The sequence below is a fragment of the Sus scrofa genome, chromosome 7 (genome assembly GCF_000003025.6).
Source record: "Sus scrofa isolate TJ Tabasco breed Duroc chromosome 7, Sscrofa11.1, whole genome shotgun sequence".
Lineage (NCBI taxonomy): Eukaryota > Metazoa > Chordata > Mammalia > Artiodactyla > Suidae > Sus > Sus scrofa.
In genome coordinates this window covers 46783345-46798518 of record NC_010449.5, presented here as the reverse complement: position 1 = coordinate 46798518, position 15174 = coordinate 46783345, and the positions used below count along the sequence as shown (strand labels likewise).

The following is a 15174-nucleotide window of genomic DNA, read 5'->3' as shown; positions in this document are numbered from 1 at the left end:
GCTATAGCTTCAACTAGACTCCTAGCCTGGGAACCTCCATATGCCATGGGTGTGGCCCTAGAAAAGACAAAAAAAAAAAAAAAAAAAAAAGGAGTGCTCCATGAAGACTTGGGGGGGGGTTCCCACTCCCTTTTAGAAGGGTTCCAAGAGCAAAACTATTTTCATGTTAATACTAAGCTGTCCCTTGCCTTTCTTCACTGCAGGTTTCTGACAGTATGCCACAGAGTTCCCAGAGGTTGCATGGCAGGTGGGTTTGTAACATTGAACGCAGGAGAAGTGAGATGTCTAGCTGTCTTCTATTAGGTTTGATAGTAAAGAAATTTGCAAACATGTCAAGCAATGTGACTCTTCTCAATTTTTGATTTTCAATATATAGATGTTATTTTCTTTAAAATGTTATGGGTGATTACTATTACTTTAGATGATTTATTTTTATTTTTTTATTTTTATTTTTTCTGCTTCTTAGGGCCGCACCTGCAGCATATGGAAGTTCCCATGCTAGGGGTTGAATGGAAACTGCAGCCATCGGCCAACACCACAGCCTCAGCAATGCCAGATCTGAGCAGCGTCTGTGACCTATACCACAGCTTGTGGCAAGGCTGGATCCTTAACCCGCTGATCAGGGCCAGGGATCAGACTTCATGGATACTAGTTGGGTTCGTTTCTGCTGAGCCACAAGCGGAACTCCTATTTATTTTAACATTTTATTTTATTTTATTTTATTTTATTTTATTTTATTTTGTCTTTTGTCTTTTTAGGGCCATACCTGCAGCGTATGGAGGTTCCCAGGCTAGGGGTTGAATCAGAGCTGCACCTACCAGCCTATGCCACAGCCATGGCAACACAGGATCTGAGCCGAGTCTGTGACCTACACCACAGCTCACGGCAATGCCGGATCATTAAAAGTGAGGCCAGGTATTGAACCGGCAACCTCATGGTTCCTAGTCGGATTCGTTTCCGTTGCACCATGACAGGAACTCCGGAACTCCTATTTTAGATGAATTAATATTTCAAAAAATTTCGGTTCTAATTTCTAACATGGTAAATGTTGACAAGTATAGTTACATACACAAAAGCTCTTTGACGGTCTCATTAATTTTTCAAAGTGAAAACTGTCCTGAGATCCCAAAGTCTGAGAACTGCTGCTATAAGTACTGTACACATAGCAGATATTTAATTTTATATCATTGACCTTTAAAGGAAAAAAGTATCATATGATAAAAAGGATGCATGCCTCTTATGAATGTTTAGAAAATTATAGATCGATATATAAAAAAATAAACATTATCAATAATCCCATAATACAAAGAATGGCTGTTAACCATTTTTGTTGCACTTTTCTTAGTATTCTTTATTTTCTTTAATGTTTATTCTATATTGGTGTATAATTGATTTACAACGGTGTGTTAATTCCTTGTGCTACACTCTCAGTACTATTTAATTGTAAGTATCTAACCTGTGCCTTTGCCAGGCTGCAGAGTTTAAATTGAGATGGCACAGGTATTTTAGGCAGTTATTCTCTGGCCCTTGAACCCACCTGCAGGATTTCAGCTCTGCCCCAATCATCTCTGGTTGTTTCTTTGGGCATGGGGGTGGCTTGGGGTTGGAGTAGGAGGGGCTTGTGGGTGCTCATCCCTGAATCTTGGGTTGCCGCACATGCAGAGTTGCCTTCCTCTCCTGCTCAGCCTACCTTGGAGCTGCTGGCTGCTAAGGTCCACACAGCTTGTCGCCTCCTACAGGTCCAGTATCTCCCTCTCTGCTGGGCTCAGCCCCTGCGATGCTTGGGAGCCCTGGGGCTGAGGAATTGGTAGGTGGTGGGTTCTGGGTCTGCTGGCATCGATCCTGGGTGCCACAAAGCCTTGCTGTGGGCACGGCTCCCTCCCAGAGGGATATTTTGTCCTACGGATGTTGGTGGTGTTCAGTTTATTTTATTTTTTAAAAATGATTTTTATTTTTTCCATTGTAGTTGGTTTACAGTGTTCTGTCAATTTTCTACTGTACAGCAAAGTGACCCAGTCACACATAAGTATATACATTCTTTTTCTCACATTATCCTCCATCGTAAGTGACTAGATATAGTTCCCTTTGCTCTACAGCAGCATCTCATTGTTTATCCATTCCGGATACAATAGTTTACATCTATTAGCCCCAGATTCCCAGTCCATCCCACTCCCTCCCCCTCCCCCTTGGCAACGACAAGTCTCTTCTCCAAGTCCATGAGTTTCTTTTCTGTGGAAAGGTTTATTTGTGCCGTATATTAGATTCCAGATATCTAATATCATAGGGTATTTGTCTTTCTCTTTCTGACTTACTTCACTTAGTATGAGAGTCTCTAGTTCCATCCTCATGGCTGCAAATGGCATTATTTTGTTCTTTTTGATGGCTGAGCAGTATTCCATTATGTCTGCTTACCACATCTTCTTAATCCATTCATCTGTTGATGGACATTTAGGTTGTTTCCATGCCTCGGCTATTGTGAATAGCGCTTCATTGAACATACAGGTGCATGTGTCTTTTTCAAGGAAAGTTTTGTCTGGGTATATGCCCAAGAGTGGAATTGCTGGGTCACATGGTAGTTCTATAGTTAGTTTTCTGAGGTACTTCCATACTGTTTTCCATAGTGGTTGCACCAGTTTACATTCCCACCAACATTGTAGGAGGGTTCCCTTTTCTCCACACCCTTTCCAGCATCTGTTATTTGTGGACTTATTAATGATGGCCATTTTTACTGGTATGAGGTGGTACCTCATAGTAGTTTTGATTTGCATTTCTCTAACAATCAGCGATGTTGAGCATTTTTTCATGTGCTTGTTGGCCATCTGTAGATGGTGTTCGGTTTAACCGAATGCATCTCTCTCTCTCCTAATCATCTTCTCAATTCCCACCATCTTTCTAGTCCTGAGCTGTGAGTCCATGGAAGGTAAAGATGGGGCAGTTGATACTCTGGGGGCTGAATGTCACCAGACACAGCCTGCCCCACACCATGGCCAAAGCTCAAAACTTCAGGTTCTTGGTACTGTATACCAGTTCTTGATACTGTATAGTTTACTGTATAAACCAAACTTTTAGGTTTCAGGACCAATTTTCACTCCTGAAAATTAACAAGACCCTTAAAGATCTTTTGTGTATGTGGTTACATCTGTCAATATGTAGCACAGTACAAATTAGAGCTGAAGTTTTTTGAAATATTCATTGATTTACCTAAAATAATGGTAGCAGCTCAGTCCATTTAACATATTTTATGAAAAATCACCATAAAACCGTATTTTGACGAATATAAGTTTTTTTTAATGAACCCCCCCATCCCTGAGGACCTCACCCCTTCATGGAAATGGTGGGATCATATTCCTGCTTTGTTCGATCTGCCGTTCTTAAGTTTTAAAAACAGTGTTCAGGCGTTCCCGTCATGGCTCAGTGTTAGTGAATCCGACTAGGGACCATGAGGTTGTGGGTTTGATCCCTGGCCTCGCTCAGTGGGTTAAGGATCTGGCATTGCCGTGAGCTGTGGTGTAGGTCGCAGACATGTCTCGGATACTGTGTTGCTGTGGCATAGGCCAGTGGCTACAGCTCTGATTCGACCTCTAGCCTGGGAACCTCCATATGCCGAGGGAGCGGCCCAAGAAATGGCAAAAAGACAAAACAAAAACAAAAACAGTGTTCATTTCCTAGTTTGCAAAAATATTAAGAAACAGACAAATTTTCTCAATTCACCCATTACCCACATCTTTATCAATCTGTAGGACATCTCATTTTTTGCTTTTTAGTACAAAAGGACAGGAAGATATTTGTAGGAAACTGGAAACAACCCACCACTATGAATTTGAAAGCTTGTTTTTTATTTTTCCTTTTGTATGGGGTTGACATTTGGGTTCACGGTTGTGATTTTGATATTTTATATACATATGTTAGTCATCTTTTCTATTGGTAAAACAGTTCTCCAATCTTGTAGTTAAAGTAAATGCTTTTAAATTTCACAGTATTTTCCAAAAATACCATAGGAGCAAGGGGCTTTCGCACCTGAATCATTAACTGTGGATCTCAACAGCCATCACATGCTGCGGGCGTGGCTGAAAAAGAAAAAAAAAAAAAGATGTCTGAATAAAATATTATTAAAAAAAAAAAAAACCAAAAAACCAGGAGTTCCCATTGTGGCTCAGGGAGTTAAGAACACAACAGGGTGTCCATGAGGATACGGGTCCCATCCCTGGCCTCATTCAGTGGGTTAAGGATCCAGCTTTGTCACAAGCTGCAATGTAGGTTGCAGATGCAGCTGGGATCTGGTGTCGCTATGGCTGTGGCATAGGCAGGTAGCTCTAATTCGACCCCTAACCAGGGAATTTCCATATGTCACAGGTGTGTCAAAGAAAGAAAGGAAGGCAGGAAAGCAGGAAGGAAGAAAGGAAAGAAAAGGAAGAAAAGAAAACAAACAAAAATAGCCAGCCATCTTTGTCTGCCCAGAGATGTAGAAAGGAAATGCTAAGTCAGCTTCTTATTTCTCAGAACAGATTTGGCTCAGAATCCACTTTAAAATGATGCAGGTTGTCTTTAGAACTGAAGTAATTAGACAGAATTTGGAGACTCTTCATGTGAGAACCATAAATGGCTTAACATTTGAGAAACCCTAAAGGAAAAACCCAAAGTTCAGTTTTACACAGCACAGCAGAGTGATCTCAGAGTGTTCCCTCTGCTACCCAATTTAAAGCTGCGTGCACTTCCTCAGTGTCTCATTAGGCAGACGAGGGCTGTTCTTTGTGTCTTGCATCTGGACTCGAGACATTACAAAGCATTTTCTGATGTTTTGTGTCAGACAAGTCCCTTTGGGTGCCCACCTTTAGAAGCATCAATAAAGAGGACAGTAGTTTATTTTGAAGTCTGGGCTAAGTTCAGGCGTACCCTAGATAGAAGATGTGTAAGTAGACCCAACAGGTGCAAGGTGAAGATACCCGTCTCAAAGGGGTGAGAGTGTAGAGAGATGGTCTTTGGGGGATCATGTGATTGAGAAGGAAGGAGAGGTCAGGGCTGGCCTCAGGCTTGCTTGCATCCAGACCTCCCTCCTTCCTCTCCCTTCATCTGTCTCTCCTCTGCTTTTGGCCCTTTTGTTGGTTTCATCTCTCAGATCTGTCACGTGGCCACAGAGGTGGCCATAGCAGCTCCCAGGTCAGACTTATAATTTGGCATCTGAGGTGAAAGAGCCGTCCCCTCACCTCTGATTTGGAAAATTCCAGAGAAGACTGCGAAGGTCAGACTGGGTCCCATGCCAGAAGGGACAGAAAATTCTGATAAACAGCCTTGGGGGAGGAAAGAAATGTTCTTCACAATAGTGCAGTAAAGAAGCAGAGAAATCTTGATGCCACAGGGGCTATAGGTCAGACAGGACTCACTCTGTCAGGAAGGGAATGCTTTTAACATCATTCTTCTCTAGTTAATAGTTCTTCTTTGACCAAGGCCAGTCTGCTGATGCCAAGAGATTGGTTACTGGATCATCTCGTCATGATCAAGTTACTTAACCTTTCTGTGCCTGTTTCCTCGGGCCAATATAGCTTAATAATACTATATCTTATGAGGCAGGTGTGAGGATTAAAGAATAGGGATGCTGCAAAGACAAATTGCTTAGCTTGGCACCTGATGTGTTGTGTTTGGTCAAGGACAACTTTTGTGATTACTGTCATTGTTATAACAATGACAGAGATCCAGTTAGGAGAATTTGGGCAGGAATGTAGGGTGTGGCTTGAAGAAAGCAGAAGTGCTGTCACTTGTCTGGGACATAAGGTCAGAGCTCAACCAGAGAGTGCCTGAGTTTCTCCCTGTGTCAGGGTGGGGTTGGTGCTTGGGACAAGGATGGCTCTGCCGCTGAGCCTGGGATTCTAGCAGATAGTTCTGTAAAGAGAAGGAAAGCGAAAGACACCAACTTGGCCTTGGAGGAATGAGCCACCAGGACTAGCGCTCGTGAACGGTTAAAGCAACAGTGTACAGTAGTATTACAATCATGCAAAACAAGACCTGTGCTTGGTGATGTGTGCCAGAAAACAAAAGTCTGAAAGGATATGACCAAAATATTACCAGTGGGAATCTCTAAGAGATGGAAACATGAGTTTTATAAAAAGCCCATGCATTTGTTTTGTATCTGGGGGGAAAGTGCTTATTTTAGGTGATGTCAGACAGATTATAACTCAGTTAAGAGTTCTGGAACACCACGGAAGTGTGCTCTAGACTAGTGTGGGAGGATGTCATAACAAGGTGGCATTTTGGGGGCTCCTGAAAGGTGGATAGGGTGGAGGTATATGGAAGGGAGAAGTCACTCCAGCTAGGTGACACGAACGAGTGGGTAACTATGGCAGCTGCAGCTACCACCTGATTGCCTCTCAGCTCTACATCCACCCTTTGCCCTGCTTCCTGATTCTGAGGCGGGACCCAGGGGACCGTTCACTTTGGCCAGCTGGCTCTGTGCCAGGCTTTGCCCTGCTACAGTTTTACAAAGAAAAAGACTCTTCTTTTTTCTTATTTTTATTTTTTTGAATTTTATGGCCGCACCCATGGCACATGGAAGTTCCCAGGCCAGGGACTGATTCTGAGCCACAGCAAGAACCTGAGCCACGTCAGTGACATCACTGGCTCTTTAACCCATTCCACCACCAGGGAAATCCTGGAATAACCTCTTTTATTCCTTGATGCCTTGACTGTTTGTCCTTCAAAAGGTTAATTGGGCATCATGTTAGCCGAAGACGTTTCCCCTGATACTCTTTGCTCCAGTGTAAAACCTACCCCCCTCTACGCATCCTTCTAGATTATCTCTATTCCCTGCATCGCGTAATCCTAGGTCATTCAGTGTCTGCTCATCTTTTCTGGCACTAAACTTCATTATGGCTCTGTTGCTTCCTTGTATCTCCTGCCTGGAACATAGCAGGTGAACTGAACAGGTGTGGGCTGTGCCCTGACCACTGTCAATGTCTCTCGGAACATGAACTGTATTATTCTGGGAGACCGCAACACTCAGAATTAGTGGTGCCTCGTTCTTAGGGCTGAGGTTTGGGAGAAGCTGGTTTGGGAGAAGCTGGCTATCCAACCTCTATTCCCGGAAATTCTCTCACTGTGACATTTCTGTCTGCTCTCTCTTGTACACAAGCAGAAGTAAATGGAGGAGGAATTAGAATCTCCCGTTTATCAGGCTACCTTGGGGCCAACCTTTGAAATTATGAGAAGAAAAGCATCTGGATTTTCTTGTGAGGATCTCTTCAGAGTCCATTGCTGTTAAAAATGCCCTCTTGACATCAACGAGGGGAAAGTTCATAGGCGTTAACGTAGAATATTCATCACATTTCTGGCATTCTGTGAAGAATCGCTGGTTAAGTGGCTCCCAGGTCGCTCTTACCTATCCCAAGCGGAGAGCATCTAGATTTTGATTGGATTATTGCCAGAGCTCATTAGCATAGTGTACCTTGACCTGGATTAGGGAACAGCCGCTTCTGCACAGAAAATGACCAGAGCTTGCTGGGACCTGAACCAGAGATGAGATTTTTATGACACAGTTTTGTCTGCATCGCCATAAGAAGTCAGAGGTGGGAAAGCTACTACAAACTTCCAGCGGTAAGATACCTAAGTCATGGGAATGTAATATACCATGTAGGGAATATAGACAGTAACACTGTAATAACTGTACGGTGACAGACGGTAACTAGACTTATCGTGGTGATCATTTTGGAACATATAAAAATATTGAATCACTATATCGTATGCCCGAAACTAATATAATATTGTACATCAATTATACTTCCATTTTTAAAAAAGGTAAGGAAAACATTTTAAATGTAAGGCACCAGAAATTGGGAGGTAAGTATAAATTGTGTGATAATGGACACCCCATTTCTACAGGCTTTCCTTTGTTCTGGTTGGTTTTCTGTAGAAATGATGAGACTTGAACATACTTTGGCCCAAGTTGCTTTAAAATAAAAAAGGAAATACTGACAAATAGAGTTTTTTACTCCTGGAGCAAAACTGAATTTGCTCCCTTAAGTTTTAAAGGCTGCACACTGTCCTTTCTTCTTTCTTATAGTTTGGTCTTAACTTTCAGAGAAGAATTAAGTTCATGTTCATTCATTTGGCAAACATTTATATCAAAAAAAATCAAAAAAAGCAATGTAGTTTTTCTGCAGCAAGGTTTTCGATGCCTCTAACTTTAATTTAAAAATAAGAGAAATATATTTACGTTGCCTAGGCTTCCAACCATATCTTTGATTTTTTTGAAATGTGAATCTAGTTATTCAAGGTTTGGTGTTTTTTTTAAAGATCAATCTGTTCTCATCAGCTATGACAAATTTTAGACCATCTAAGTTAACTGTTTTTAATATGCCAAGAGGAAGTGCATAAAACCATTGCTATCATATTTGACCTTGATATTTGGGGTCTAATATACTTGTTGTTTAAGTCTGGATTAAAGTCAGTCTGTGGCGTTATTTCTTCAGTAACTCAGTGTTTATTTCCCAAACATAGAATTTGATTTAAAACTCAACGAGGACTGAACCTTGCACATCAGTGTTTGAGTGGGGCAAGGGGGGAGGGTTGGTGCTCTTTGAATCTTGGACCACTAGGTTGTAGGGTGGGTTCATTAGGAAGGGAAGAGACTCTTAGCTTGTGATTTGGTGATTAGCTTGTGATTTAGTGGTCAAGAACTTCATCTCTATGTTCAGGCCAACAGTCTTCTGCATCCATGGTCTACCTTAGTGATTGACAAGTATTAGGGTTAGATAAAGTTGAGTGAGCAACAGAGCTCATGCAACTCCCTAAGGTTAAGACTATTAAAATAACTTGTGGTTTGGAGTTCCTTTGCGATGCAACTGGTTAAGGATCCGGCATTGTCACTGCTGCAGCTCAGGTCTCTGATGTGACACAGGGTTTCATCCCCAGTCTGGGAAATTCCACATGCTACAGGCATGGCCCCCCACAAAACAACTTGTGGTTTGAGTTGATTATCAGGTAGCTCTTTGGTGTTTTGTTTTGTTTTTTTTGCCACATCCACGGCATGTGGAATTTCCCATCAGGGATCAAACCTCATGCCACATCAGTGACCCTAGCCACTACAGTGACAATGCTGGATTCTTAACCTACTGAGCCACAAGGGAACTCTGACTATTAAGTGGTTCTATGTGACATCGTCATGGTCCTTGTTTTTACTAGAGCACCGGCAAATGGAATCTTCATATTCTGCTAAAAGCACATTTCATCTCAGAATGATTGTTTTTGTCCTCAGAGTTGGACACTTCAAATTCCTCTCTTTTTCTTTTTTGGTCAATCCCCTTTAACCAGTTATAACTAGAAATGAATATTCTTCATGGGGGAATAAACACAGTTTGCCTAAATCTTTTTGAATATCTATCGTTTTCATAATAGAATTGAATCAAAGTAAAGTGAGACAGAATTTTCTTGAGGGGGTGTTGCAGGGAAGAGCGAGATTGCAAGAGATAAAGTCAGAAAGTCTTAAAGGGTGCTTTGAATTTAAATGTAGTTGAGAAACACTGTTTTAGAACTATGGTTCTCAAACAGTTTTTCCCTTCAGGGGACATTTGGCAATGTCTGGGACTAATTTTTATTATCAACAAGGAGGGGTGAGTAAGAACTGACACCAAGGTAACCTCCACGACAAAGAGTTATCAGGTCTGAAAGGTCAGTATTGCCAAGATTTTAGAGGAATCCATAATGAGAATATTGTTTGATAATATTTGAAGATATAGAGTGCATACTAGATTATCAACTCGATGACAATTTAAATTTTTTTCCTTTTTTCTTTTGGCTGCCTGTGTGGCATGCAGAAGTTCTCAGGCCAGGGATCGAACCCTCACCACAGCAGGGATCTGCGGCACTGCAGCGCCAACCTATGTCAATTTAGATTTTAAAAAGACTTCTAGACACATCTGGTTGTGGGGAGTTCCCATTGTGGTTCAACAGGTTACGAATCCAACGAGTATCTGTGAGGATGTGGGTTCGATCCCTGGCCTCAGGGGGTTAAGGATCTGGCGTGAGCTGTGGTGTAGGTCACAGATATGGCTTGGATCTGGCGTTACTGTGACTGTGGCTGTGGCCAGCAGATGTAGCTCTGACTCAGCCCCTAGCCTGGGAACTTCCAAATGCTGCATCTGCAGCCCTAAATATCCCACCCTCCCCCCCAAAAAAAATTGCTGCAGTACAAATCTGGTTGTGGTGGTCCCTTCTCGTAACCTTCCCACATGTTAGTTAATTTATGAAGGTATATGCAGGGAAACAACATTAAGCCAATTCTCTCCCTCCCGCTCCAACAGAGGCACAAGGAAGAAAAGGTCCTAATCATTGGCTGTAGGTGACCAGGGGCCCAACTAAGGCCTTCTCACCTGGGGCTAGCAGTGAGGAGGGAATCCCGGACTTGAGGATGAAAGTGAACATCATCTTTTGATTCCCTATGGCCAATCTTTATTTCAGCAAAGTCTCTAATGGCTTTTTACATTTCGTTTTTGTTTGTATGTTAGGGCTTGCAAAAATGTCAATGACATAGGCTTTTCTGGCAGACAAGCACTGATTTTTATCTCATTAATGGTCAGTATTACTGTCATTTATTTTTTAGTGTCTGGAAGACCGTCTCCTGGCCTAAACCTCTTGGGTGAACTGATCCAACTGTGTCAAGAGCCTTTGCGAGCGACATTCTCAAGCTCTTCTAAGGGCACTTGGACAGACAGAGACTGTGGGTGACCTGACTTTATCATGGAACCTGAGAACGCTGGTTCTGAGGACAAAGAGGTGTTAAGCTGGGATATTAATGATATGAAACTGCCACAGGTATGTACTTGCTTTAAGACTCTGCCTTCATGAAGAGTTCCCTGGTGGTCTAATGGTTAGGATCCAGCTCTTTCACTCTGTGGTTCAATTCCTGGTCTGGGAACTAACAATCCCAGAAGCCATTGCATGCTGTGGCCAAAAACAAAACAAAACAAAACACCAGATTTAAAAAAGAAAGAAAGAAAGAAAAAAGACTGCCTTCAGCATTTGTCTGTGAAGCCTTGACCATTAACTTGCTAAGAGTGAGAAGGGATTGGTAAATGTTCCCGCTGTGTAAATGCCGCTCCTCCAGAGCTTCAGCTGGCATCCTACTAAGGACTTTGTTGTTGTTGTTGTCTTTTGTCTTTTTTGGGGGGGTCTTTTGTCTTTTTGGGGCCATACCTGCAGCATATGGAGGTTCCCAGGCTAGGGGTCTAATCGGTGCTACAGCTGCCGGCCTACACCACAGCCACAGCCACTCGAGATCAGAGCTGCATCTGTAACCCACACCACAGGTCACGACAACACCGGATCCTTAACCCACTGAGCAAGGTCAGGGATCCAGCCCATGTCCTCATGGATTAGTTTCTGCTGAGCCATGATGGGAACCCCTGACTAAGGACCTTTAAGAGAAGATGCCAAGACCTATGATTTTTGCAGGCCCTTACTTACCAGACTCCCCCAGTTACAGACAGAAGCAAAGAAAACATTACTTCCCTTCCCTTTCAACATTGGCTTGGCTCAGCTGCCCCCATCGCCCCGGCTAGTTAGTAGAATAAAATCCACCATAATGTCCATAGATCGATCAGATGGACTCTTCATAATGCACAAGCACCTTATTTGCTATAGGAGTGGGTCTAACCTCAATCTGTCACTGGACTGTCCTGGGGAGAGTGTTATTCTGGAACTTTTTTTTGGGGGGGGTCTTTTGTCTTTTTGGGGCCATACCTGTGGCATGTGGAGGTTCCCAGGCTAGGGGTCGAATCAGAGCTACAGCTGCCAGCCTACACCACAGCTCACAGCAACTCGGGATCCTTAACCCACTGAGCAAGGCCAGAGACTGAAACTGCATCCTCATAGATGCTAGCCAGGTTTGATTCCACAGAGCCAAGAAGGGAACTCCACTTCCAGAATTTTTATAACTAATGCACAGTCCATGTTCATGGGGCTGCTCTCCAGCTACTGAGGAACTCTCATTTCATGTTTTCTTCACCTTTGTCTTTGGCAATTAACTTTTTTTTTTAAATAAACTTTTATTTATTTATTTATTTATTTATTTATTTATTTATTTTGGTCTTTGTGCCATTTCTTGGGCTGCTCCCGCGGCATATGGAGGTTCCCAGGCTAGGGGTCGAATCGGAGCTGTAGCCTCCAGCCTACGCCAGAGCCACAGCAACGTGGGATCCGAGCCGCGTCTGCAACCTACGCCACATCTCACGGCAACGCCAGATCCTTAACCGGCTGAGCAAGGCCAGGGATTGAACCCGCAACCTCATGGTTCCTAGTCAGATTCATTAACCACTGTGCCACGACGGGAACTCCATAAACTTTTAATTTTTGAATGGTCTCAGAATTACAGAAAAAGGGAAGACTGTAAAAACAGTTTCCCCAAACCCTCCACTCGTGTTTCCTGTTATTAATGTCGCATATCATTGCAGCGCCTTTTGGCAATTGACTTTTTAAGTCTCAATCTGGTGGAAAACATTCATTGTTTAAAACTGACTACTTTGACCTCCCTTTGTGGCCTTCGAAGAATGCTTCTACTGGAAGTTGTTGGGAAAGGTGACTAGGAAAGACTACTGGACACCACCAGGAATGTGAGGAAAGGTTAAGCCAGTCTTCCTGATTTTAGGGAACAAGAAATTTGAATTATCCCAAGCAGGAGAGAGACAATGGGGATCCCCCAGTCTTTTTTTGTTTTTTGTTTTTCCTTCTTCTTCTCTTTATGATTGCACCTGTGGCATATGGAAGTTCCCAGCTAGCAGTCAGATCAGAGCTGCAGCTGCTGGCCTATGGCACAGCCACAGCCACACCAGATCCAAGTCGCATCTGAAACCTATGCATAGCTTGCAGCAACACCAGATCCTTAACCCAGAGAGCAAGGCCAAGGATTGAACCCGCATCCTCATGGAGATATTAGGTCCTTAACCCACGGAACTCCTCCCCAGTCTGGATTTATAACCATTCCAGATTTTACTCTGATGAAGTGTTTCTTTTGTTTCTCATGTTTCTCCTTAACTCCCTTCCCCTGTTTTCTCCCAGTGGGTCTTAGAAGAGCTGCGGAGCCCAGAGTACGCCCTACTCTCCGTTCATGTAAGGATGGTTAAAGCCACCACAGCTAAATCACGCAAATAGTTATTTTAGGGATTTGTCGTTGCTTATAAATTGCTTTACAATTGTTGTAGCCGTTTTAGGGGAAACTTGAAGGTAAATTTTGATCACTCCAGGCTCAGGGACCCATATCCCTTAACACATGAGGGCAGCCCCCAAATAGAGACACTGGGCGTAAAATCAAGACAAAATCAAGAAGGAAGCAGGTTCATAGGTGATTTTTGCCAAGTCATATGCTACAGCGGGAGTTTTCATGGGTTCTGAGAACCTTCTGAAATGGCAGGCAACGCTGTACTCACATATAATTTTTTTCTGGGACAGAGGATTCATATCGTTCATCAGATCTGTAGACAAAAGAAAGGAAGAAACACTTCCCTGGAGGGGATCTCAGGCCTGATATAAGTTCATGTTCCAACATGAATTTTCCAAAACAAAAGCATTCTCAGCTCCCCAAGACGTTAAACTGAGACATGTCCAACAAAAACACACAGCTTTGGAAACGTATAATTTTTTTAGTTCATAGAAAAAGTCTGATTGCTCATGGAAATATGTAAATGGCCTTCAATGTATTAAATATGCCAGGGAAATGATTCTAAGTGCAAAACGTTCCTTAGTATTTTCTAAGCAGCATCAACACCGTCCTCATTTGGGTTTCTGCTGGCTTTGGAATCCTAGCAAGACTCGGTTGAAGTGAAAAATAAAAGGTCTTAGAAGGATTTCCAAAGCACATTAGGTTGTATATTTTGAGAGCATTTCTGAAGTCAGAGTGGTGAACTGGGAGAAGCGAGCCAGGAGATCACACCCCGGCTTTGAATCCCAATTCCGCCTCCTTTTATTTGTAGAATGACACAAGGTGGTTTAGCCTTTTTGAGATTCCCTGTCCTCTTCTGAAAATGAGGTGGTTGCACTAAATGCTCTCTTAGGGACCCTTTTAGTTCTTACAGTCTAGGATTCAGGGACCTGAGATTGGGAAAGGTAGCCTAAACCCTAGAATGGGGACCTGGTGCCAACCACACTGCCTGGCTCATGTTAGACACAAACGACAAATATGAAATTCACTAATGCATGGCTCTGTGGCTTTTCATCTGCGTGACTCTAAGCAAATCTATTTTCTTTTTTTTCAGTTCGGGTATAATTGATTTACAATGTTGTATTAATTTCTGCTGCACAGTAAAGTGATTCGTTTATGCAAATGGGTGTTTTTTTGTTTTGTTTTGTTTTGTTTTTTTGTCTTTTTGCCTTTTCTAGGGCCACTCCCGCAGCATATGGAGGTTCCTGGGCTAGGGGTCTAATTGGGGCTGTAGCTGCCGGCCTACACCACAGCCACAGCAATGCGAGATCTGAGCCGTGTCTGCGACATCTTCTGTGTCCATTCATCTGTCGATGGACATTTAGGTTTTTTCCATGTCTTGTCTATTGTGAATAGTGCTGCTATGAACATAGGGGTGCATGTATTTCTTTGAGTTATAGTTTCGTCTGGATATCTGCCCAGGAGTGGGATTGCTGAATCATACGGTAATTCTGTTTTTAGTTTTCTGAGGAATCTTCGTACTGTTTTCCACAGTGGCTGCACCAGCTTACATTCCCACCAAATGTGTAGGAGGGTTCCCTTTTCTCCACACCCTTTCCAGCATTTGTTGTTTAAACAAATCTATTTTCCTTAGTCTTTGTTACCACCTCTATAAAATGAAAATAGTAATTCTTTATATACTCTGCCTAAATCTCTAAGCTGTTTAGAACAGACGTGTTCCCAAAATGTGTTCTGTAGTATGTAAGTTATGGGGAATTTTAATGGGTACTGTGAAGGAAGAAAGGAAGTACTAAGTTTAACCAAGTTAAGCAGATATCTTTACTGCAGACCTGGTGCCTTTCTTATTGCACTGGTGGCGCTCCCAAAGGGAGGCTGTGTTGGCTATGTTGCCCTAACTTATTTTGATCGTGGAGCCCGCTTTTCGTGGAGCCCGCTTTTCATGCAGCCCTACAGGCGCTAAGTGTCTACCTGTTTGGGCATTAAAGATATATTTTAAAGGATTACATTTATAAAAGCCATCAATGGCTTGTAAT

The 15174-nt window shown here is 42.8% G+C and overlaps 1 protein-coding gene across 2 annotated transcripts in view; it reads left to right on the top strand.

Annotated features, from left to right (window-relative positions):
* Positions 202-15174, top strand: part of GCM1 (glial cells missing homolog 1) — a 30820-nt gene continuing 15847 nt past the window's right edge. Inside the window, exons 1-2 of one of the 2 annotated variants that reach the window (XM_021098830.1) lie at positions 202-247; positions 10589-10800. In XM_021098830.1, the coding sequence (XP_020954489.1) occupies positions 10726-10800 (75 nt within the window). In that variant the 5' untranslated portion in view covers positions 202-247; positions 10589-10725. Of the gene's footprint in view, positions 248-7484; positions 7585-10588; positions 10801-15174 lie in introns of those variants that run through there. The other variant, XM_021098829.1, reaches the window with a different exon arrangement.